The 23495-nt window shown below is 38.3% G+C and overlaps 1 protein-coding gene across 1 annotated transcript; it reads left to right on the top strand.

Moving 5' to 3' along the window:
• Positions 1-997: 997 nt before the first annotated feature.
• RSL24D1 (ribosomal L24 domain containing 1) lies at positions 998-9097 on the top strand. Its single transcript, XM_040569946.1, has 6 exons — positions 998-1180; positions 4393-4506; positions 5941-6013; positions 6759-6822; positions 7306-7391; positions 8780-9097. The coding sequence occupies exons 1-6, from the start codon at positions 1100-1102 to the stop codon at positions 8851-8853; spliced, it is 492 nt and encodes a 163-aa protein (XP_040425880.1). The 5' UTR covers positions 998-1099; the 3' UTR covers positions 8854-9097.
• Positions 9098-23495: the final 14398 nt, after the last annotated feature.

The raw sequence follows: 23495 nt of genomic DNA, 5'->3' as shown, positions 1-23495 counted from the left end.
AGCCACTGAGCCTTCCCTCGGGTGTGCAGTGTGCGACTAACTGCTATCTTACACAGTCCTGGCCTGCTCACTGTCTGAGAGGCAGGGCTAAGCTGTTGTTCCTGAGGGCTGGGGGTTGAGTACCAGTCACAAGTCATATGCTCCAGCCTGCGCCTCCTGCAATAGGATGTGGCTGAGGTCAGCTTTTCAGAAAGATTGGAGACAAGTTCTGTGCTGATAAGGTTAGCGTCTCTACTGCTCTAAATCGATTTTTATTCCTTCTATCTTTTTTAATACAACCCCAAGCTGACTTACTTTTTTGTTGCCCTAGAAACCAGAAAACAACATCTGCCCTACAGGCGTGTGCAATTCAATACATGAATTTTTCACCAAATGTTCGGATAGTTTATTTTAAAGGGAGAAGCAGGAATTGTGGTGCTGGAGCTTTACATAATGAAAAGATTTCAGATGCTAAGCTGGGATAGCATCCTAGGGCTGAAGATGAGAGAGGAGGCCCGGTCTAGGTTTAAACGATACAGGAATGTACAGGACCAAGCTTCTTAATGAACAATTAACTGCACAGGAGGGACAACAGAAGGTGTAATGGGTTATTTCCATTCTAAAAGGGGAATGCATGTTTCAGCAAGTGGGGAGTCACCTGGGAAAGTGAAAAGACAGCTTATTTTAAAAGACAAAGTACAGTGAAGTGCTAATAGTTTATCACAACTTATTTTTTTAATGGGTTCGTTATTGTGAGCATCTCGGCTTTCCCCAGGCTTCTTTCTCTGGTGAAATCGCAGCGGTGACCCTGCTCTCGATGCGATGGCTCGCAGTTAGCAACAGGGGGTTGATGTGTGCGTATGCAGGGGGTGAGCGCTGTGTGTCGGCGGCTCTGTGCCGTGTCACGGCTCTCCGAGGCGCCCCTGTCGCCTTTCTCCCCCCGTCCCGTTGGTGCAGTCGCCCCGAAGCGGGGCCGGGGGCCTGGCCGCGGGCGCTGCGCCCCGCCTGCCCACCGGGGGGCGCTGGCGTCCCGTCACGGCGCGGCGGCCGCGGCCTTCCGGCGAGCTCAGAGCGCGCTTCCGGCGGGGCCTGCGGGGCGGCGCGCGGCGGGGCGGCGGCGATGCGCATCGAGAAGTGCTACTTCTGCTCCGGGCCCATCTACCCGGGGCACGGCGTCATGTTCGTGCGCAACGACTGCAAGGTACCGCGGGGGGGGGGGGGCGGCCGGGGCCTCCGCGGGTACCGGCCGGGCCGTGCCGCCGGGGCCGCTGCTGCAGCGCGGCTGAGCCCGGTGCGGGGTGAGGCTCGCACGAGTCGCCTGCTGCCGGTGCCAGGGCCCGGCCCGTGCTGCCCCGAGTCACGGCTCTCGGGGGTTGGGTGTAAAGAGGATGTAAAAAAAGTAATTGAAGACGATTACTGAAGATTTTATGTTTTCCATTCGTTTTCTTTAGAAGTGATTATCAGAGGGGAATGAGTTTAAGGTTGCAAAAAAGTAGGGTTTTCGCAAGCTCGTGGATAACGAATGTAATTTTATGTGCCTTTAAGTGAAGTTTTAGCTCTGGTCTGGATAGTAGGTAGCCCAGGATACTTCAAGCGATGCACAGATTTATGGGCGCTGAAGGACTCTAGATGCTGATATGGTTATGTATTTTTTCTTTCCCTTTCTTATTTCATTGTCATCTTGCTACTTACTCTTTCTGACTGGAAAATGACAGCTGGATGTGGGACTATTTCCAGTAGTTTGGGACTGGATTATTCATAGCTCAACAGTTTACTGCGTAATTTCAGTACTAGTTTAAGTGAAATTTCAAGTATGAATAGTAAAGTTTCTTTTATGCATCTTTGACAGGCCTGAAAACACCACCTGGATGAACATAAGTGGCTTCCATGGCTAGTAGGGGCAGATGCCTCAAACGAGTCTAGCACAACGTAGCTATAAAATTAAATGCAGCGTTTTGTTTTATAGTTACCTTTAGAAAGCTGGGGGTGGCCGTGGGATCCAGATATAAACAACGGAATGAACTAAGTGATAGTTGTTCACGGGTAAAATACATACAAACAATTTAATGACAAAAATGTTTTGTTACAGATTAGTTCTTGTGATCCTATGATGGTCATAGCCATTGGTAACTGATAAAGACTTCGTAACAACTTTAGAATTAAATGAGTTATGCCTGTGTACGCAATGAGGAGAACTAGTACATGACACCGACTATTTCATGAGCAGAATAAAAGTGATATTTTCTCAGTGGCAACTTCCTTGTGTACTTTATTTCATGATGTAATCGTGCAGTTAACTAAACAGTATTGGGAACCCACTTGATAAGTAGCTGTCTGGTTGTTGTTTGCTTTTCTGTCGTTTACAGAGGACGAGATTGATGCTACCAGCTTGCATCAAATATTTAATGTTGTCCTTTTTCTTACAAACCTTGATTTAAAGTATTCAAAATGAACTAGGTAGGCTATTTAAATAAAATACAGCAGCAATTTTGAAAATATCAGTCGTTTGCAATTTAAGATCACTGTGTGGAATGAATGATTTTAAAGATTTTTCATTAAACATGAGTCTGTTAATTAATAGTATTTAAGCACTGGAAATTTAAAGGTCTTTCCAATGGGACTTAACATTAAAGAGTAATTTCTTATCATTTACTTTGAAAATGAATATTCATCCATTTTCTTCTGGTTGTTTTTCAGTCCAGTACCCAGTGGGAAACTAGGGTTATGCTATCATGCATCATTAACTTGAAGAACACAGTTTAATTTGAACGAACTTTGGCAATTTTTCTTTATGTGTTGGATTTTGCAGATTATATTTGGAGTAGTAGAGCAAAAAGCCAAAGCATTCTCAATTATTTTTGTAGATGAGTGGAATAATTGTACATCGCAGGACGTAGAAATCTGTAGAATATATGGAAAAAAAGGAGCAAGGAAAAAAAAGGAAAAATGGTCGGTTGGAATATTTTGGTTTGTGCTTTAATTGCTTTCAGTAAATTCAGTCCAAGACATTATAATATGCGTAGCACTCCTCTTGAGTGGTGATCTTTAAGGTTTAAAACTGTGATCCAAACGACAGGTATTTCTGTGTGTGTATTACATTGAAAAATATTATATGAGACGTATGAGGATTTCTTCTTGTCAGGATGGCACTGTATCTAAAAAGCGCTTACAGGTATAGAAAATTATTTATTCACAGTGCATGTTTGGTTTTATAGTTATTTTGGCAGACGATAAATAAAACCCAGCCAAGTTGTGAGGATTTTAATCAGCTTAACTGTATGTTGTGTATGTCACTGACAGCTGTGAAAATGACTTTATAAAGAAGAAACAAGAACAGTGCTTGAAATTGTTTGTTTTATAAGTAAAAACTTTATCAAAGAAACAAAACTAGTCATGTAATTATGGGAGATTCTTTTTATATATAGTCTCTGTGCTATTCTCTTCTCTTTCTAAATTGTAAGTGGTTTCCAACTTTTTTTGTAGTCAGTTTTCACTTGGGAGGATGACTAAGGCTTCAGACATTGGGGGATCTAGCATCTTTCTTACATCTTGCTTCTGCCCCCATTGCTTTTTCACCATGTCACTTCTTGCATCATTATGCTTTATTATTTGGGAGCTGCTGATGAGGATACCAATCTGGTTCTTAGATGCCAAATTGTACTGAGTGTCTTAGCTTGCCGAACTTAATTGCAGCAGTCCTTCATGTAATGAAACTTGCTGTAGCTGAATGTTGCACTGAGAGTGAAATAAATTAATAAATATATAACATAAGGCAAGTGTGTTTAGTTTTCCTGTACAGGGTTCTGTTGAAATGTAACACAAATACTAACTTTTGGAAGAGCGTTCTTTTTGTGTGCTGTAACAAGATTTGTGCATGTTTATTTCATTAAGACTCTGAGTTTAGTCTGAGTGGGCTCCAGAGACCCCATAGGTAGTGTATGCATGCCTTAGTGTATAGTAATAGCAACATGAACTCTGGAAGAATGAATGCATCATGGCTGAACTTTAACTACTCCACCAAAAGCTTAGTGTGTTAGGGTAAGCACTAAGTATATGAGCAATTACTGCTTGCCCAGCTGCAGTCCCTCACAGAACACATTTTTTTCCCATTTCTGCATCATAGTTATTACAGACAAAAATCTGCAAAATAGAAATAATACTTGTCTGTAAGCTGGTAATTTGCTAAAATATAGTATCACTGAGAATGATTAAAAAAACAACCCCCAAAGCAGCCACCATCCCTTATAGTTGCTTAATAGCGACATTTGAAATAAGAAGACTGAAATTTAAAAGATCAGCGTCATTTTCAATGAGCTGTATTGTTAGAGAAATGCCACTGTTTGATACCCTGTTTGCAATTGGGTGGGAATAACATGATTTGACTCTTTTTTTTTTTTTTTTTTTTTCCCCAAGATATTTAGATTCTGCAAATCAAAATGTCACAAAAACTTCAAAAAGAAGCGGAATCCAAGAAAGATCAGATGGACCAAAGCATTCCGGAAAGCAGCTGGCAAAGAATTGACAGTGGTAAGGAGATGAACTTCTTACGTTACACTTTACACTAATTCATCAAAACGGCAGTAAGCTAGCCTTTTCTACTTCTAAACACATTAGGTTAACTAGTTGAATGTTTTATTGTTTAGTTAGATGAGCACCAGGTATGGAGTTAGTGTAGAAAAGAGGGATTGTGGGAGAGTATGTGAATTTCCTTGAGGGTGAGCTATTCATTTGGTTTGACTATAACATTGAACTTCACATTTCAGCTTCTGTGTGAAAGCCAGTTGCATATATCCACAATACATGCAAAATCCAAGACGTGCTTTTTCCATCTGTGAATCTTCTGCTCTGTGAACATAGACCTTTGGTAATTGTATTTCTGCACAATCAGATAATCTGGCTTACAGGGTGCCTATAAGAAGTCTCTCTATATAAACACCTAAGTTACCTTTGGAAATCTCCTTAAAGCCTATGGTATATAGGGAAAGTCTTTGCATAGATAGGAATGTTTCAAAAAGAGTGTATGAGAACTTACGATGGTTAAAAAGAAAAGACAAAGTTACTTCAGTGGTAAAAATACTAAGTACTCATATTTTACAGGACAGTCCTTAAGTAATAAATGTTGTCAGGTGGTTGTTCACAAAGTATTTCTGAAGGACTGGCTTACTCTTCCCCTTAGAGTGACTGAGGACACTGGCATTATGTCCTGTTATGCTTGGAATTTAGAGGATTTTTTGGCCAGTGTTTTCTTTTTTATACGTTTTGATGCTATGCCATGGTGAAGACTAGTATTTGTTTCATAATGGAGCAAAGTTTGTGAGTCTGTGTGCCATTTCTTGCTACTACATATTGTAGCTCTCATTGGAGCTGTCTTTACATGAAGTGAAGATTAAAACTCTGCTTTACTGTTACAAAAAAAAAGCCTGCGGGTGAGGAAAAATCTTCAGACAAAATTGGTGCAAAAATAATTATGTCTAGCAGAAAAAAAAACCCACCTCCCATCAGCTGACCCCAAACCCTACAGTGTCATCAATTGAAATATTTCACCATTTCAAATGATTTTATATTGTTACGATATTCTTAAAATGAAAGAACGTTTCTTGAACTTTTTCAAAATTCTGGACTGTTGAATAATGACTACACATTTTAAGTTTTGCCTTCTACCTGTCTAGTCTACTCTGTAGTGCCTACTTCACTTCAGAACTTTTCTGTTCCCTTTGTCTTGTTAAAAAAAAAAAAAAATAGTCAAAGGAGATGGTTTGGTAAATAGTTCTCTTCAGGCAAATCACTGTGGCATGTGACACTTTGAGGTCAAACACTAATATATTCCCTTCTAGTCTAGTAATCTCTAAATGTATTTAAAATATGGGAATTGAGAATATTAATAGTTGAGTGCTACAGTAAGAATGTATTGATCTAAATATGCTTCTGTATGTAAGCTGTATTTACTTTTTCTTAATACAGGATAATTCATTTGAATTTGAAAAACGTAGAAATGAGCCAGTGAAATACCAGAGAGAGTTGTGGAACAAGACTGGTGAGTCATGTTAGAAAAAGAACAAAAGAGTAACTGTGAGGAGTGAACTTTTACTTTACATGAACATGTTTTCAGGAGACTACTTAGAATAGTTACGCCCTTTAATGATTGTTCTTGGAAATTACCGGAGTCATGACTGGAGTCTTAGGTGTGGGGCTGTTGTGAATGGGTATGGGGTTTTGCTTGATTTTATTCTATTTATTTATTTATTTATTTATTTTCAGAAACTGTTTAGAAAACCAGGTGTAGCATTACTGTATTTTGAACTGTTATCTTTGAAAAAGCCTTGGTTGTTCTCCAGAATTTTAAGAGGCTCCCAGTGTAAGCCTCTTATACTAATGCCATTGTTTGTTCCCATTCATTCTGCTTTAGTTTGTTTCATAAATAATATAAATGATATAAAATGGAAGAGTTACTTTGTAAGTTAGGAGTGAATGCCAGAAAGGGGAAGATGGTAACTTGCATCTGATTTCAAATAGAGTAAGAGTCTTTTCTTGTGATGCTTAACTGTAGAAAATGTACGTAGGCATAAAAGTGAAACCATTAATAAGTTTTAAAATATAATTCATCATTATACAAAAAATTATCTCCTCTTTGAAGAAGGAAGAACTTCTATGCAATATGAGTTCCGTCTGATGTAGAGGTTTCATATTATGGAGTACTGGTCGTGTTGCTCTGTAAAATAGCATGCATTTTCAACTGTATCTATGTAAGCACTTTTACAGCAACTTCTGATTTGTTTCAGTTGATGCAATGAAGAGAGTGGAGGAAATCAAGCAAAAACGCCAAGCTAGATTTATTATGAACAGGTGAGGAGAAGTATTTGTATTACAGGAGCTCTTGCAAATCTGTACTAGACAGTCAGTCTTTCCAGAAAAATGACAATTAGGAGTTTTAAATGGTTATTTGCTTTGTTACGTATACAGTAATCCAAGCAATGAGGTAAAATAGTTTGAGTGGAGTCTGCTGTGCTACCTAACTACTATGCTACATTGGCTGTCAAAGAAAATGTAGCTTTTACACATGCAATTGTAATAGTGGTATTTCATTATTTGTAGCGTGGATTTCCAGATTTAAGCACATTTCCGATAAGAGTTGATAGTACTGGCTTTCTGATTTTGAATCCAGTATGTACTTAAATAGGTTTTCAAATAGTTTTTACGTTTATTTGCTTACAGTCAGAGTTACTTAACACTTATATACCTTTAGCTAAATATGTGTGTCATGGATTAAACAGAAAACATCCACCACCTGTTTAAAGGTAATTTAATTTAATATCCCCCATCCTCCAGATTAAAGAAGAGCAAAGAATTGCAGAAGGCAGAAGATATCAAAGAAGTCAAACAGAATATCCACCTTCTTCGTGCTCCACATGCAGGTAAGAACTTGATTTACCTGGTTTGTGTATACTCTTAAAGTATATAATTTTGTGATGAATATTTATCTTTTTTTAGTATGACTTACCCTACTCATCAATAATCATATGCTTTTTTTTTTTTAAACAATTAATTTGACTATTGAATGTGAAGTATAGCTCTTGTCATGAAATGTGAGCAATATCCTTGTTCTGAATCAAACATACATTTTTGTTTATTTGGTCCTGCATTCATCCCTTCTTACTGCAGTGTTTTAATTTTATTGCACTTAATACCTGGTACTTTCAGAACTGCAAGTCTCTTAATCAGTGTATTTATATAAGTCTTCCCTTTGAGTTGAATCATTTGAACTCAACAGCCAGTCACATTAATTAATATAAAATACAGGATTTTTTTTTTTGTTAGCTAATAATGTAACTTTTTTTTTGTAGTTCACTGTGTGAACTTACATGAGAATACTGTTTCTGCAGTGTAATGCTAACTTTTTTGATATAATGGTAATTTTGCTAATTTTGACTAAAACCTCTGTATAGTACAGATAAAATATTGTATATTCTTTGTCAGTGAACTGAGTTCTTAAGTTGGCTTTGAGTTGCAGATACCTGTTCCTCCTAAATAATTTTCTGTTTTCCAAACACCTTATTGAAAGTGCTATTTTGTGTTAGATGATGTTGATAAAAACAGATTATAAAGATTATTTATTTTTAAAAATACAGCTAATGGAACACAGTGATAGAGAGAATTTAAAAAAAAAAAAAAAAGAACCAACACTAATATCCATTAGTTCTTGTTCTATAAAAATTACTAATGACCTTGTCTCAGTTGGAGGTAGGTTACTTTATTAGTTGTTAACTAGAAATCTGTTATGTTTTTTCCATTTCTGTTTGTGTTACATACAAATCTTAAGACTGTAGCTATGTGAAACAGGCTTTTGTTAGGATATATTTATAGTTAATTTTTTGTTTGTTTTTTAGCTTTGCTTATGTTAAGGGAATGATGCACAATAATGTGCATTTGTTTCTCAGACAACAAAAGTTTCCTTTTCAGTGTTTTGGATTAAAGAGCAGAAACAAATGTCAGTCCTGGATTTTTTTTCATTTTGGTAGCATTATTAAGAGGTAACATTATTGCCATCCAACACACCATTAAGGACAGCTTAAATCTTTTTGCTAGCTATATAAATGGAAAAATATGTTGACTGCATTTTAGACTTTTGCATAAAAACTGTATCAGCTTTTCTATTACAACAATTCTATAATTTTAGGTGGTGATGGAGGTTAACAATAAATAATATTCAGCTTGGTGGGTTTACTGTTAAACAGCTGCTTAATATATTCAGGTTGTTTTGCCTGTTGAGATATCTTGAATTTAATATTTCTTTGTTTTGAAGGCAAACCAAAACAGCTGGAAGAGAAAATGGTGCAGAAGCTACAAGAGGATGTGGATATGGAAGAAGTCTCTTAAAATGCTTCCATCTTTTATTGTCATCTCTTCAGCAGTTAACAATTGCTTACTGCTTCACCTGGCATCGTTCAGAGCTATGCTTACAGTTGAAGAAAAATACATTTTAATAAACAGTGGCTGTTACAGTTTGAATGATTTTTATTGTTATAAAAAAAATAATATGAATAATGGTTTGGGCAGTACTTCGGTTATCTAAGTGGAGAAAACCTTGTCAGCAGGATGAAAAATAAAACATATTATTTGAGATAGTGTGTTCTTTCTTACCCAGAAAGAAAATGTACTTTCCCTTTTCCCTGATAACTCAAGGAGTAAAAGATGTTGGCACTAGACTTATTTTGCCTATTCTTCTGTAGCAGTGAAAGCAGATAAAAATGTATTTTAATGGTTATGAGGTGGGGCAGGATGTATTATTTTTATTCAGTGCAATGCAGAAATTTGTTTTCACCCTGGTCATTGAGAACATTTTTCAGTTAGTTATTAATGCAGATTATTTTTGTTTCATCCCCTCTTTAAGTCAACTTCCCCCAAATTACAGTGCAATTGACATTAAACCTGGCAAAGCTAGCATTGATGTAGGACTGGCTGCTATTTGGAAAATAGTAGTGGTGATAGCATCTGGTGTGAAGTTTGAACCACCATTCTCCTAAGCTACTGAAATTCAAATCTGACATGTAATCAAGCTGATTAAGATGCTGAATAAATCATGCTTTTGACTGTTTTTACCTAGTGCTCAGGATTATTTTGATAGAAAGGAAGCTCATGTTAAGCGTAGGTATTTTGCATATTGTGATGGTATTTATTCAGTGTGTCATCAGTACTGAGATAAATTCACTGCTTTTTTTAAACTGCATACGGTTTTATCTACAACACTGTGATAAGAGAAGCTTTCTGAAAACATCTAAAATAGCATTTACTTCTCTGTCAGTGATAATTTCCCTGAAAAATAATTATTAGTTTATTCCAGATTTGAATATGCGCTATGTCAACTCATAAACTTCCTCATATCTATTGTCTACTTTTTTTTTTTATGATGTGGCCTGTTTTACCAAAATATTTGATGTTGTTAATCCTTGAAGTGGGATACTAAAATCTTGTTACAGATTTTTTTTAAAACTGACTTTAAAGAGCTAAAGTTCAGTGTGTGCTAAGTTTTAATTTTCTCCAAAAAAAGTAATTAAATTTGTGCTAAGCAGAGAGATCAGATGGGATTCATCACCTGTTTTGCACTATGTATAAAAAAAAAATCTCTTACTTCATATGAGGATTTTTTTATATTAAAAGACTTATACTACATAGTATCTGTATTTTTTTCTGTCCACTTATCTTTAAATGCACTGCACTACTTAGGACACCTGTTTGTTCACCTGTGGGATTGATTGTTAACTCTTTTCTATGAATGTCTGTTAGTGAAGTGGTCATTGTACAGTAGCTGAGAAGAACCTTTTGGGGAGCACACTACAACATAGATCCTAAGCATTCTGCTAGTTGAATGAGTTTAATCTGTGTGCCTCTTTCTATCCAACTGTGTAACAGTAAATTGCAAGCAAGGGCTAGTTGAAAGTTAATACTGCAGTTGTCCATTGTGCAGGTATGCCATTTCCCTCAGGAGTGGAGACTGGAAGCCTGCTGCGAACACCATGTGAGTATGTAGAATGTAAGTGAATAGTTAGAAAATAAAATTGTCTTGGGTAATGGTTTTCTATTTCAATTGTTTAGCTTTGAAGCTGGCTTGTGGAGGAGTGCAGTCATGTGGAGTCTGGGAGCTCTCACCTGACTCCTGCCTATGGGGTTCAGAGAGCCCTGGGGCTAGTTATAGCACTGTCTTAAGTGCAGAGATGCCTTTGTAGATCTGTTAGCAAGTTTTACTCTTTTTATGTGTGTGGCTATTGTCTGAAGCCTTGCTGGTCAGCAGTTCTTTGTGGGGCACCATTTCTGCCACGCCTGGTAAGCCCGTGGCCTGCACTGAGTGACACCTTCTTAGAAATAATAACTTTAGTTTTTGTGGAATGCTAAATTACTGGGAGATGGGTATAAGTGTTCATTTCAGTGTATTAGGCTGTTTATCAAATGTGGGTCTGCTGCCAAAGATGGAGGAGTGGCGCTGTGGTACCTGTGCCAGGTGGGCGGGGCAAGCTCCTGAGGTAAAACTGCCCCGAAACTGCTGCCATGTGCCCACAGAGGGTGCAGGCCTGCTCCTCTGATCTGCGTTTTGCCAGAGGTCGTCTCAATCTTTTTGCAAGAAGTAAGATCTGGAGACGCTTCTTTTTACTCATGGTCTTTGATTGGTTTGGTGATTCATCGATTCTTGCTTCAGTTGTTTGTGGAATCTCTTGGGTTTTGGTGAAATTTTGATTCCAAGTCAGAGGACTACAAAAAACCTAAGTGGTGGGTGGTGGGGGAGGTTTCTGCTTTGCTTGTTTTGCTTGCTTTTATTTTCAGGCCTACCTGTCAGTCTTTCCTTTGCAAGTACTAACTAAAAGTGTAAAAAACCAAAAACCAAACAAAACCCGGTTTTCTGTATAATCAAATTGTGCTGACCATGTCTTTCCACGTTTTTGGAAAATCTTTTTTGTACTTAATAAGGGAAAAATTTGTGGCTAACGGCACAAACGGCAGTTTTGCAAACTAGTTGAGAAACAAAAGGTGTTAGATATAGTAAACATGTTGAAAATACAGCTTTTTTCCTGTAAATGTACACAAAAGCTTACAGCTTATAGGCCTTGTTCAACCTTTTTTTTTATTTATTTTATTTTATTTTATTTTATTTTATTTTATTTTATTTTATTTTTTTAACCTCCTAAATATTGGATTTGTTTGGATGCCTTTTAAATACTGAAAAGTAGTTCCTGAGAGAAGCTGTCTGGAAACTTTCATTTTTGGAATAAAATGTGGGTGTGTATATATTGTAATCTATGTAGCTAACTGACTTTAGATGTTTGCAGTAACAGAGTGATGGAGCCCCAAACACATACAAGGTCTGTCCTTTTGCAACACAAAGAAACATAAATCATTTCAATATGTTGACATGGTCATATGTGTCGATGGCTGGAACAGCAATATAGACAGCTGCTAATAGGTCCAAAGGCTTATATCCCAAGAGAAGATATTTCAACCTCCAGGCTGTTCAATTCCTCATTTACTGCTCTGGTCTCAAAAATTCAATCTCCTTCACCAGCCTAACTTATTTATGGGTTTCACTGAACTGCGACCAGAGGGAGCAGAAAGCAGAAATAAATCAACCACTGATGAAATTAAGTCTGCTTGTTATCTGTTTTTAGATCCAAATTTTAAAAGGCCTTATGCAAAGAAATACAGAAGGTGTTTTTGAATTGTTATTGGTAACAGTCCAAATTCCGTGATCAGTTATTTTGATATTATTACAAGGTGCCTAAACAAAAAGCATTGAACACTTTGGTGTTATTTGCTAAATACTGGAAGTTTTTTTTGTGTGTGACCTGATGACATGATTATAGTCATGATGTTTAGAACAAGCAGCATTACTCAAGAACAGGTAGGGGCAGAGTGGATTTGTGGAGACAGCTGAGTTTGAAGATATTCTTTGGTGGTGGTGGTTGTTCTTTTCCTCTCACTTAGATCTTTCATTTTCTGTTTTGTTAGGTAAAGTCACTCTTGTTCATTAAAATGTTCTCTGAGTGATTTTTCAAGGTGAAGCAACAGCAGCTTATCTTATTTATGTATATATATATATATATATATATGGCAGTGAAGGTATGTTACTGAATAAAGGAGGATATTGGCTCTAGCTCTACAAGCGGAATTATTTACTAGTGAAATTGTTTTGGTACTGGAAACAGTCCTGAACAGAAATAGATGTGTTATTTATAAGGCATTAATATTGTGCTTCCATGACTTATCACCTGGAATTGAGGTGGGGGTCTATGCATAATTGAGAGGAACTTCTTGTTTACTGTTTATGTAAGCTGTTTTCTGTAAAGCTCTGCTCTGTGCTAAACTTGCTGATTAAGAGAATTGCTTCTGTAATCCACTTTGACTGAAGTGATTCTTGAGTTGAGAATTTGAGAGCTTTCTTAGTTCTTGTCAAAATAAAAAGCTGTCAAAAATTCCCACTGTGTTGAGGCTAGCAATGGTTACATTATCGCTGTTTTATGCAAGATGTTGCCAAGTGTAAGGCTTCCAGCTTTTAAGCCTCACTACTGAAATTCACCCTAAAAAGCAGCACCCGGTAAGGTGAGTGGTGGAAAGATCAGATGTTTTTCTCTCTCACAATGACCATTGCCCGTTATTTACAGCACTCAGCAAGCTTAAATTGCACTTCAAATCCCCGTGTATTCAGATTCAGGTTTTATGTACTCCCTGACACAAAACCTGGGGACAGAGTAGTACAGGCCATACAGGTTTAGCTCTCTTCTTAAAGGTGCCAAACTTGCACTCAGTAGTCTCAGAACTTAGCCGTGAAGACAACTTTTTCTTCTAACAATCCTAACAAACTGATGCTTGGTTTGAAAGTCAGAAAGAGCCAACCAGACTGGCACTCAGGGTGCTCCAGACTTCTCTGTTAGGTTTGTTGTGTCTGGGTACAGAGGAGAAGACATTCGGGTTTAATTTGATTAGGTCTGCTGAGGATGAGAATAGTCTCAGGGGATATATTTTTTTTTTTGAAATAGAAGATACAAATATCATAATGTGATGCTAGTTCATGTGTGATATTTACAAAGAAGTAACAGTTACCCTTGAGCAAGGAATAAATTCATAATGATCTATTCATGAAGCACATTTACCAGGGTTCCTTAGGGCTGGCCTTGCTGCTGCTTGGGTTGTCTCATATAGAAGATCCCCCAGGGTATCTGTGATGCTGCTTTTAAAAGACTTGTGCTTTTTCTCCATGGATGCTTACCTGTGTGTCTGGTGTTAACCTGGGAGGTGATGTTGTCACTGGCACTGACAGAAAGCTGTGATATAAAGGTGACAGGAAGCATTCTTCACTTTCCACAGCTGGTGTAGATTAATTTGTTTCCAAAGAGAAGGAGATGGCTCTCTGAGAATTGCTTTTAGAAGGCTTTCTACAGCAGACCTGGAGAATTCAGGTTCTGCTAAAAAACATACAGCTGTGAACACAGGAGCTGTTCTTAGGTCAAACTAAAGGTGCTTGAGCAGGGCAAAAACCTCTGTCTCATAACAAATTTAACCACATTCTCTGTTGGTAGGAAAAAAGTGTCTGCAGGTAGCAATATTGCAAGCAAGCATTTCCAGTGGTCATAAGGGTCTGCACTTCCCTCAGTTCAATTGGTTTTGTTATTGTACCATATATAATGATCTACATTAACTTGGTCATACAAGGAACATCTAAACCATACTGTCTCCTGATGTGCTGATGTGCTAAATTTTGCTGAACTATCTACTATTACCATTTCTTTGAACAGTCATTTGAATCTGCCTTAAGTTCATGAGATTCATTTGAGATCAATGAGATTCATTTATTTGACCAATTCTCGCTAATAGTTTTTCATTTTCCATGGTGATTGAGTTTAATTTTGGAAACTTTTATAGTTTTTAGGCTGACAATACAGGAACTTTCATGATGGTTCATATCCAAAGTCCCTTTAACCTAGTACTAATGATGGTGGCCAGTATGACAGATCTTTTCAGAGAAGTACAACAAAGCATGCATCATCTGAGTGATATTTTTTTTGTGTGTTATCATCCCAAACTCAAGCAGTCAGTAATTTAGGGATTTCTTTGGAAATTGCTGGTGAACCATTGTAATTTTGAAACTCGTTATACTTTTATCTCTCAAATGTAATGTTGTAATGAATAGTACTCTTTAATTGCTTATTATGGGAAATATTTGTGTTTCAGATTTGATACTATCAGGTTTTCTGTAGTTCTGGTGTCATGCTCTTGTCACCTTCTCTGCAGCATTTGTTGGATTGTGGACCTCCAGTTACCTATTTTACAAACCAAAGGTTTCTAATTTATTACCCTGTTCTGCAGAAAACTGTACTCTGAGCATTGTTGCTCTTTTCTACATATAAAGTGCTTTTCTCGTTTATAGGATGGAATGATGAGAAATTCTTACAATGTGCAAGACATGGAGAGGCCCTGGATGTCTACACTGTTTTCTTTTATTATTTTTTTCTTGTGTATCTAACTGTCTTTTTGACCAATACCTGCTACCTTTTTCCTGCGCATGTTGCAGAAAGAAGATAAGTTTCCCTTTGTTCACATTTCTTCTGATTTAAAACTTGCCAGGTCATTCAATGTTTTCTCTTTCTAAATGTCTTTAGTGAACAGACAAGTCTATGACAACCTGCATGCATCAGACATCATGTTTAGGATTTTGCTTTTAAGAGAAGTGAGATATACAACATTATAAAAAAAATAAACAGACACACAAAGAAGAACTGCAAAGGGATTAAATTCTGTCAAAACAAATCTCAACAGATGGGCATGTGCTGCTCTTAACAAGCCAAGAATATCACCTTGAATGCTCTTTGCTCATGAGAACTGTGACTTGGAAGTGAGCAATACAGTTGTGTTAAATGCTTGAGCAACTACATGGTTGTAGATGCAGGGAAGTGTTCACCAGCATGAAGTTTTATGAATCATTTACCTTTTTAAAAGTAATTTCTGCCATCCTAAGTACAGTATGCTTCCCACGTGTTTCTTGTAATAGCTGGGAGGTAAGTAGACAGCTTCAGGTCAACAGAGCTGAATTTTATTCCTGGTTCTGCTTTCCTCAGTAATTGTATTCAAATTGCTTAGCATTTCCTAGTACTATCTAAAATGGTCTACCTAATCCCAAGGAGTACATTCCGTCTCTTTCATCTGAAAGTGGGACTTTCCCAGCAATTAATCTTAATTTTATCATAGAAGTCTACAGGACATCTTTGTGTCATTTCAATCTTTCTTACTTTACCAGCTCTGAAAGCGGTTAAGTTTTCATTCATCCTTTCCATTTTTTTTGATAGATTTGGGTCACCAGCTAAGGATTTTAGGGACAGTTTTACTGGTTACGGTGGAAGTCAGATGGGACTGTTAACGTGCTCGCATGATACAGGTCCATATAACGCGCCAGATGCAGTGCCATTCAGTAATGACTCCATTGATCTGACCCCATACACCTGACTGGGAATAAAGACACTCCCATGAGAACAAGAAGTTGGCTGCTGTTTTGCTATGCCTAGGGTGTGGGACATCTAGCTTATTTCTGCTCGAGTTAAATAGAAATTCTAGTAGTTCTTAGATTTTGTAACATTTTGTGTTCTATGTGATTTTCCTTTAAGCCGTGTTTCAGAAGCGCTCTCTGCTTATGCAATTTAGAAATCCTAATAGACCAGCATAAGTCTAGTAGCAATCAAATATAGCACTGAAATCTGTATTTATTATCTCTAGGGAGACAGGGCAAAAGAGCTGAAATATTCCCAAAGTATTCACTCAAGATGTAGTCATATGTATTTTGTGATTCCAAGGTTGCAGACTTTGATTTATAGCCTGAAATGTAATCCAGCATTTTAAAAGATAATTTAAAACCTTTTTTCCTTAGCCTTCAAGCTTATGAAGAATGAGTCTCAGCCAAGTGTTAATACCTTAAAGAAGTGATGTCTTACTCTGCAGATAAGCAAAATGGTGAGACACATTTGCACTATACTAAGTCCAGTTTTAGTTCTGACTTGTGTTAATCAAAATTAAAACTATTGACTCTTCAGTTTCAATACAACAACACTTGATTTAATCTTACAGTCCCAAAATCTCTCTTACTACCTGACAGTCCTGAAGGTTTTTAAGCTAAAGTTGTTATTGATGATAAAAATCTTTCTGGTTTACGGAAAATTCAGAGGAAAGGTGAATTCAAATCCAAATAAACAGTATGCGGCTTGCTATACTAAATGTATTGTGTGTTTTCACAGATAATTCTTAAATAGCTTTATTTTCTCTTTGAAACAAAGCAAAGATGACCCAGGTAATTGGTGCTGGAAAATCATGAATAAAAATTATGAGGGAGAATAAAGCCCTTGGCTAACATCAGATTTGTATGACCTATGGTTTAGAAACTTGATCTGATTGAGCCATTGTAGCCCGAAGGAAATGAGTATCTTTCTTGAAAACTTCGTGATGGGATCCCAGATAATCAGTAACCTGGGGCGTACTTCTAAGGATGCAGAAAATGCAGTCAGGAAAGATTTCCTTTCTTGGACTAAAAAATAAAGTCTTGGAATGAGTCTTAATATCCAGTCATTAACGTTAGAAACTCTAATCAATCACTGAAATGTCTTTTGCTCTTCTTTCCCCAACGTTCTATTTATCAGATGGTAAGAATTTGATACAGAAGCCAGCCGGATAAGGTATTTAGTGTGTTGTGATTCAGCTGCTTGGCAAAAGACCCTGCTTTGGCAGTTCCCAAACTGATCTTTTGAAGTACTCCTGAGGGAAGGAGCCTTCTTTCCAGAACTGTCCTCCTTTGGTGTGGCCATCTGTCTCCACACAGTCATTTGGGCAAAATATAAACTACAAACAGGAAATTGCCCAGTTGCCATATTAGCTGCAGAATATGCACTAATGCTCTACTCATTCATGAGGATTTAGTGCCAGGGTTCTTTGCTAGGGATAAAACACAATATCATATTTTCCCTTCCTGCCAGTGTTGGATTATAAACTAAATCCTGCTCGTTTTACTTTCAGAAGTAGTCCCAAAGGATTTTGGTGTGATTAATTGCATATGAAAAAGCAAGCAGGATTTGGCATTGTGTACTTTGAAAATGAAATAGAGGTAAACATCAAAAGCTTGAGCTTACTGATGCTATTTCAGCTTGCCTTGTGATCTGAATCTTTTCTGCTGAACAATTCTTTAAAGATGATCATGTAACTTTAGAAAAAAATGCTTAGAGTTCTGGAAAGGAAAGAAAGCTATTTTTGTAGGACTTCAATTAAGTAAAGAGTTGAAATATTTACTTAAGTGTTTCTCTCTATCTAGAGTTAGGCACGTATTTATGTGCTATGTTTTGGACTATATGAATTAACAAAGAACTTGATTCCTTTTTTTTTTTTCTCATGTGTACATATATTTTTTGCTCTTTTTTCCCCCCTTGTAATATTCTAAAGCTTCTGCTGGGGAGAGTATGCAAAACATCTACACGATACATTGGGAAATAACATCCTGAAAAAGCTTCCTCCTTGATGGGTTTACAGTTTGTGGAACAAATTGTAATTCTGGAGACAGCATAGGTGAATTTAGGGATGAAGAGCTCCAAAAAGTAAAAGTTGGTACTTGATGAACTTTTGAGGCAGTTGTAGCATCAGCTGTCCTAGATTTTATATGGGGAGGGAGTAGAGGAAGCTCTGTCAGAACAGACCTAAACCAATTTTTTACCCTTCTAATCTTTTGTAATCCATTTTTATGGCTTTTCAGGAGGTAAGGATATTTCACCTACCTTAGTCTTTGACCTTTTTGAGGTTGCCAATTTATAATTAAAGATTGATTTGGAATGCTGTGTAAAATCTGTTTCAATTACTTGTTCTCCTGCAGACTCAAACTGTGAGTTTATTGTACTCCGGAAGGAGCCCTGGGGGAAGGCTGGCTTTCCTGGGGAGGGAACGGAGGGGTCTCAGGTACCCAAACACCCTGGGAGCACAGAGTGTGTGGGCAAGGAGGTCAAGAAAACCAGTGTTTTAACTTATCCAAGTTCTTCAGATATGGCGGATGGACCTAAGGTGAGAGCCAGAGTGGGCTGGTTATTCCCATCACCCCAGGAGCACCACTGGTTTTTGAAAACTAATTTCAAGATCCTGAAAATCAGTAATAATCTCAGGTGGAGTCAGTGGGCCTGTGTGAAGGCTGAGCCATGGAGAAGGGAGGAAGGGTTGCCTTGAGCACCAGAGCTGCAGGGTTTCTTTGCAACATGGTTTCCTTGCTGCTCTCTGTTATTTCTCTATCTGTAAAACTAAGGCTGAGTGTTTTGCAAAGATAACATCCAGTCTGCCTTGGCTATGTTGTGCTTTGAGGTAGAAAGCAGTAAGCTGTGTCTGAGGCCATCCCCTGTTCTAGGGAGACTGACCCCACAGCAGCTGTTGTGCAGACAGTGCAGAGCAACAGCTTTCGATAAATGAGAATTTTCTCTTGTACTTTCTCACAGCCCAGCAGCTGTTTGCTCCAGCCATCATCATTATCCTCCACAGCATCCCCAGAGCTCCCTCCGTACCTGTCCTCTGCCTCCTTGCATGGCAGCGTCTAGTCCTTTGTTCGTGCAGAGGTCCTGCTCTGATAAACATGTCTTGGGCAGCAGTGATACACAAAAATGCAGCTGCATTTTGAAAACTCCATATAAAATATGTTTATATGAAGCCTAAGTCCATGATTCCTGTCCTGAAGTTTTTGTTCTGAGGAAGCATGTTAACTACTTCAGTGAACAAAAAAGACCTAAAATAGCATGATGTGGCCTTCCCTGAGGACAAGGACGCAGCGCTCCACTTGTCCGAATCTCTACATCTGCTGTCTTATTTACTTACCTCATGTATCAGCAGCCCAGATTTCTTTATGGGGGTGTAGGTAATAAATTGTACATGATACTTTTCTTACTGTTGCTGCGTGATCTGGGTGATAATATGGTGACAGCAGCAGAATACACCAGGATCTAAGCGCTCCTTTTCCTCTAATTCCAAATAGGAAGGAAAATTGATGCATAATTTAAGTGTTGAAATATGTAATGCAGTTTTAGTGTTTCTATGGGAATCATTCCCATTGTTTTTAGGTACTCATCCATCATATGGAAAAATTGTTGTTTATCTGAAAGTACAAGAACCAAAGGCATAATTTCGTGTAGGTTGTTATTAGGGAAGCACAGGAAATTCTTGACATTGTTTTTCACATCCTTTTCTGAGCATTTCTTTTCAGTTATCCTGATTTAATCTCAGAAATTTCCTACTCTATTTTAGACTCTTCTCTAAATGTGAACAGTGATAAATGAAAACAGAAGATGTCATTATTTAATCTTTTTACCCATGCTTTCACAGTTAGCAAAGCAGCAAGGTGCAAACTAGGGCATGCTTAAGATGCTTTCAGTTCTCATTTTTAGCTGTGGTACACTTCCTCTATAAGCAGCAGCCGACAGTATGTATAGGATAACTACTTGAGTGGAATATGGGCTACATCGTTTAATTCTCAGTGCCTGGGTGTTTAGTGTGAAATGTTATTTTATTGGTTAATATTGCTTTGCAGCAGCATTAGTAGGAAAATAGGAAAGATACAAAGAGGCTCTACAGATACTGCAACACACCATAAAAGTGAGATTGTCATTTTTATCCTTCAACAAATTACACCCACTCCCTACTGTATGAGCAATGCATTTAATTTATTTTCATCTATGTCTTATTGATCCCACAGTCATGTGTTTAATTTCCTTTGTTATCAAATCTGCAACAGTCTGATCTTGTGGCATCATATTTAGATTTTGAATTGCATCATTGTCTTGCCATCTGTTAAAGCCCTGTGTCTGCTGAGCACTGTTGTGAGAGGGCCTCCAATTGCTAGCCAAGTCAGAGAGGTAACAGATTTTTAATTATACACACAGGATGGGAGTGCTGGGGGACTGAACAGTGAGTGATTATTGCTCGGACAGTGGTTGTGTCTCTCAAACAGCCTGCTAACAGCGTGTGGTCTACTAGAAGTAGCTAATGTTATGTGTGTGTAACTGCTCTTGGGAGATAAGCTGAGGGAAGTGGACTTCCTGTGGGGGGTCTGTAATTGCTGGGCGCCCAGCTGTGTGTGAAAAGCGGCTACAGAATTAATCACATTTGGTAGTTGGAAGAAGCTGAAAGCTCCCTGTGACCCACCTTCTGACCTAATGCATGCTGAACCTATAGCTTCTTGCTTTGATAACTGAGAAGGCCCATATACATAATTGCTTCCTCTATTTTCTGTTGATTAGAATTCAGAGTAGGCCACTTTGGAACTGAAAATGAAGAGATGAAGTGTACAAAGCCTTTGTCTGCTGGAGGCATACCATCTTCAGACCATTTTGCACCAGCAGGTTACTAGGTGTTTGCCCATCTTGTCTCCATGTGGCTCTCAATTTCCTCAGAAGATACAGGAGGGAAGAAGCCCCAGCAGCTCAAAGCAGTTCTGCTCCTTTGTTGGGACAGAAATCCCCTAAGACTTGTCAGGAACTTGTTCTGTTTTATTCTCCTTTTTGTGCCTTTATTAGTGTATTTGGAAAGTAAAAGATGCCAAGAACATCTATGGCAGCAATAAACTGAAGATCAAAGAGCAAAACCTGTCTGCAGGGGTTTAGGCTGCATAATTAAAGGCTTGTCTGGAGGTGGATTGGGGGGAGTTACTGTTCCCTCAGAATTGCTGTGGGTAAATTGGATGTAGAATTAATTCATTCAGGATATAAGAAACAGGGGATGCCAGAAAGAGGTGCTCTCTGGGTGCCTGGAGGGTGCTGCTCACTATGGGCCAACCCCAAGGAGGTTTCCCAAATGCTGAAATAGCTTTTGGAGTTGTGGAGATACGGCTGTCCCAAAGCATCATCAACGAATGCCCTGTGTGCATCACTGCTATAGTAAAAGGCTTATATGCTGCACACGTTAGATGCTTTGGTGTGGGGCTTTCTGTTCAACAGCAGTCCATGCTTCTATGCCCAATGTGAAATACTTCCTTCTGGAGGCTTTTACCAAGAATGATTAATCAAATTAATGGTTGAAATAAGGGATGTGTAAAATATGCTGATGACTTGGTTTTCCCCTCTGCTGTGCACTTTGTTAAACCACACTAATTGGTGTTATGACTTCTGAGATTTTCTCCTCTGTTGATGTAAATACAGCAATGGAACCCTAACCATACGGAATACAATTTGATTAGTCATCAGATCTCAAACTCTGCTTGAAGACAGCCCTATTGTCAGAGCCGGGCTTCACATACTCCAAACTGTCAGGTTGTTACTGAGTTGTTTAGTGTGTAGGTGAGTGCATCTTAGTACAGTGACAGATACAAATTTGTTTACTAATTCTCGGTGAGAGCTTCTCATCATTCTTGAATGATCCAGGGGTGAGCTAAGTTGGAGAAATTTCAGTAACATTGGGGGGAGGTTGATTGTTTTGGATTTTTTATTTTATTTTTATTTTTTAATGCAGGACATATTTTCAGCAGGGTACCAATCAGAAAGGCAAAGTAAACACAAGCTTCTGAGTCAGCCAAGTGCCATCCAGGGTGGGAATTAGAATAAATGATACGAGCTGTTTTGACAAAAACAAATGAATCTATAAATGTGCCTGTTTCAGCTAATAAATCTTTTAATTAGTATTCATGCTGTGTCTTGGTATGATGCTAGCAAATACCTTTGTAGATGAAGAAAAAATACAGCAGAATTTGTGTAGCTGCTAGGGACGCACAGTATAAACAATTTAGGTTAAATGGAGGCGTGGGAAGAGACTTTAAGAGTATCTTGAAATAATTTGTCATTCTGATGAATTGTGGCTTGCAACCAGAACAAGCGGTGCACTTCTAGAGGTGGGGAAGTATAAATTTTGTGGGATGATATACTATGTATCATTGACAGACTTTTCCGTACTCCCATGGGTGTTGCTGATGCAAGTTTCAAATGAGCTGTCTTCAAGAGGTTTCACTGCTTTAGAGTTATACGGTGCCCTCTACAAGACACTAGAGCTTAGACATCTGCGTCTTCATAACTAATTAGAACTTGCCCAGTGTGGGCCCTGGTGGACAATAAATTCAATTATCTCCTAAATTCCCCAGGCCAATGCTGAGAGAAGGCTGTGTGCAAAACGGAAAATGGTGCTTGTTAGTGTTGGCTGGTGAAAGCCTGTTATATATGTGGCACGATTATTTTAATGTATGACTATTATGTTCCCCTTTATACGAGAGGCCAATGTGGTGAATTTTTTTATTTTTATTTTTGCCAGGAATATCTGATTTAAAAGTAGAAGAAAAATATTAAACCCAACCCAAATATATCCACTATTAATATTACTGGCACATTATACTCATCCAAGCTATGCGCGCATTCCTGATATGCCTTTATAGATCACTAAAACTTGCCTAAGTTTATGATTGTGCTCCCTATGAAGCTCGCTGATTCTTCCTACATAGTCTGGAGATTTGTATCCCAAGCTTCCAGAAGACGCAGCATTACAGCTTCCAGGTTGTGTTGGTACACCGTTGGTAATGAATTACTACAAAAGCAGATCATCCACTTGCATGATCAGGTGCCTCTGTTAATTAGTGTGTCTGTGTCCAGTGCAGTGGTCAGCCACAGCGGTGTGCCCTGGGCAACTGCTTTTACCTGCCCTCCTGCCGTGGTGCCTGGTAGGTGGGCTCACTGCTGAGCTCTTCAGAATCACCTTCAGCCATGAAAATGCTGAAGTGCAAAGTTGACCAAAGGGCCAGGTGGCCAGGGCAAGTGTGGCAGAGAGGGCATGATGGATGATGCTTGTGGATGTGGAGAAGTGATGCATTTCTTTTGGCTGATGCAGCAAGGACAACTTGAATGGAAGTCATGGTCACTGAAAGTAATGAGGCGGGTTTTGTTTTTGTTTGGGGATCCTCTACATCCCCATGACAGTGACAGAAACAAGATCAGAAAATCTTTCACAAATAAGAGGAGGAAAAAAAAACATTCTATGTAGAATTTTAATTATAATTAGTC

The sequence above is a fragment of the Cygnus olor genome, chromosome 11, assembly GCF_009769625.2.
Source record: "Cygnus olor isolate bCygOlo1 chromosome 11, bCygOlo1.pri.v2, whole genome shotgun sequence".
NCBI lineage: Eukaryota > Metazoa > Chordata > Aves > Anseriformes > Anatidae > Cygnus > Cygnus olor.
The sequence above is the reverse complement of the archived record's forward strand: the minus strand, read 5'-3'. Positions and strand labels throughout refer to the sequence as shown.

Bases quoted from the DNA above. Each gene is read 5' to 3' on its own strand.
- RSL24D1 (XM_040569946.1), top strand. From the start codon at position 1,100: ATGCGCATCGAGAAGTGCTACTTCTGCTCCGGGCCCATCTACCCGGGG. The intron at 6,014-6,758 runs GTGAGTCATGTT...GATTTGTTTCAG, and splicing joins AGAGTTGTGGAACAAGACTG to TTGATGCAATGAAGAGAGTG. The intron at 7,392-8,779 runs GTAAGAACTTGA...TTTGTTTTGAAG, and splicing joins TCTTCGTGCTCCACATGCAG to GCAAACCAAAACAGCTGGAA.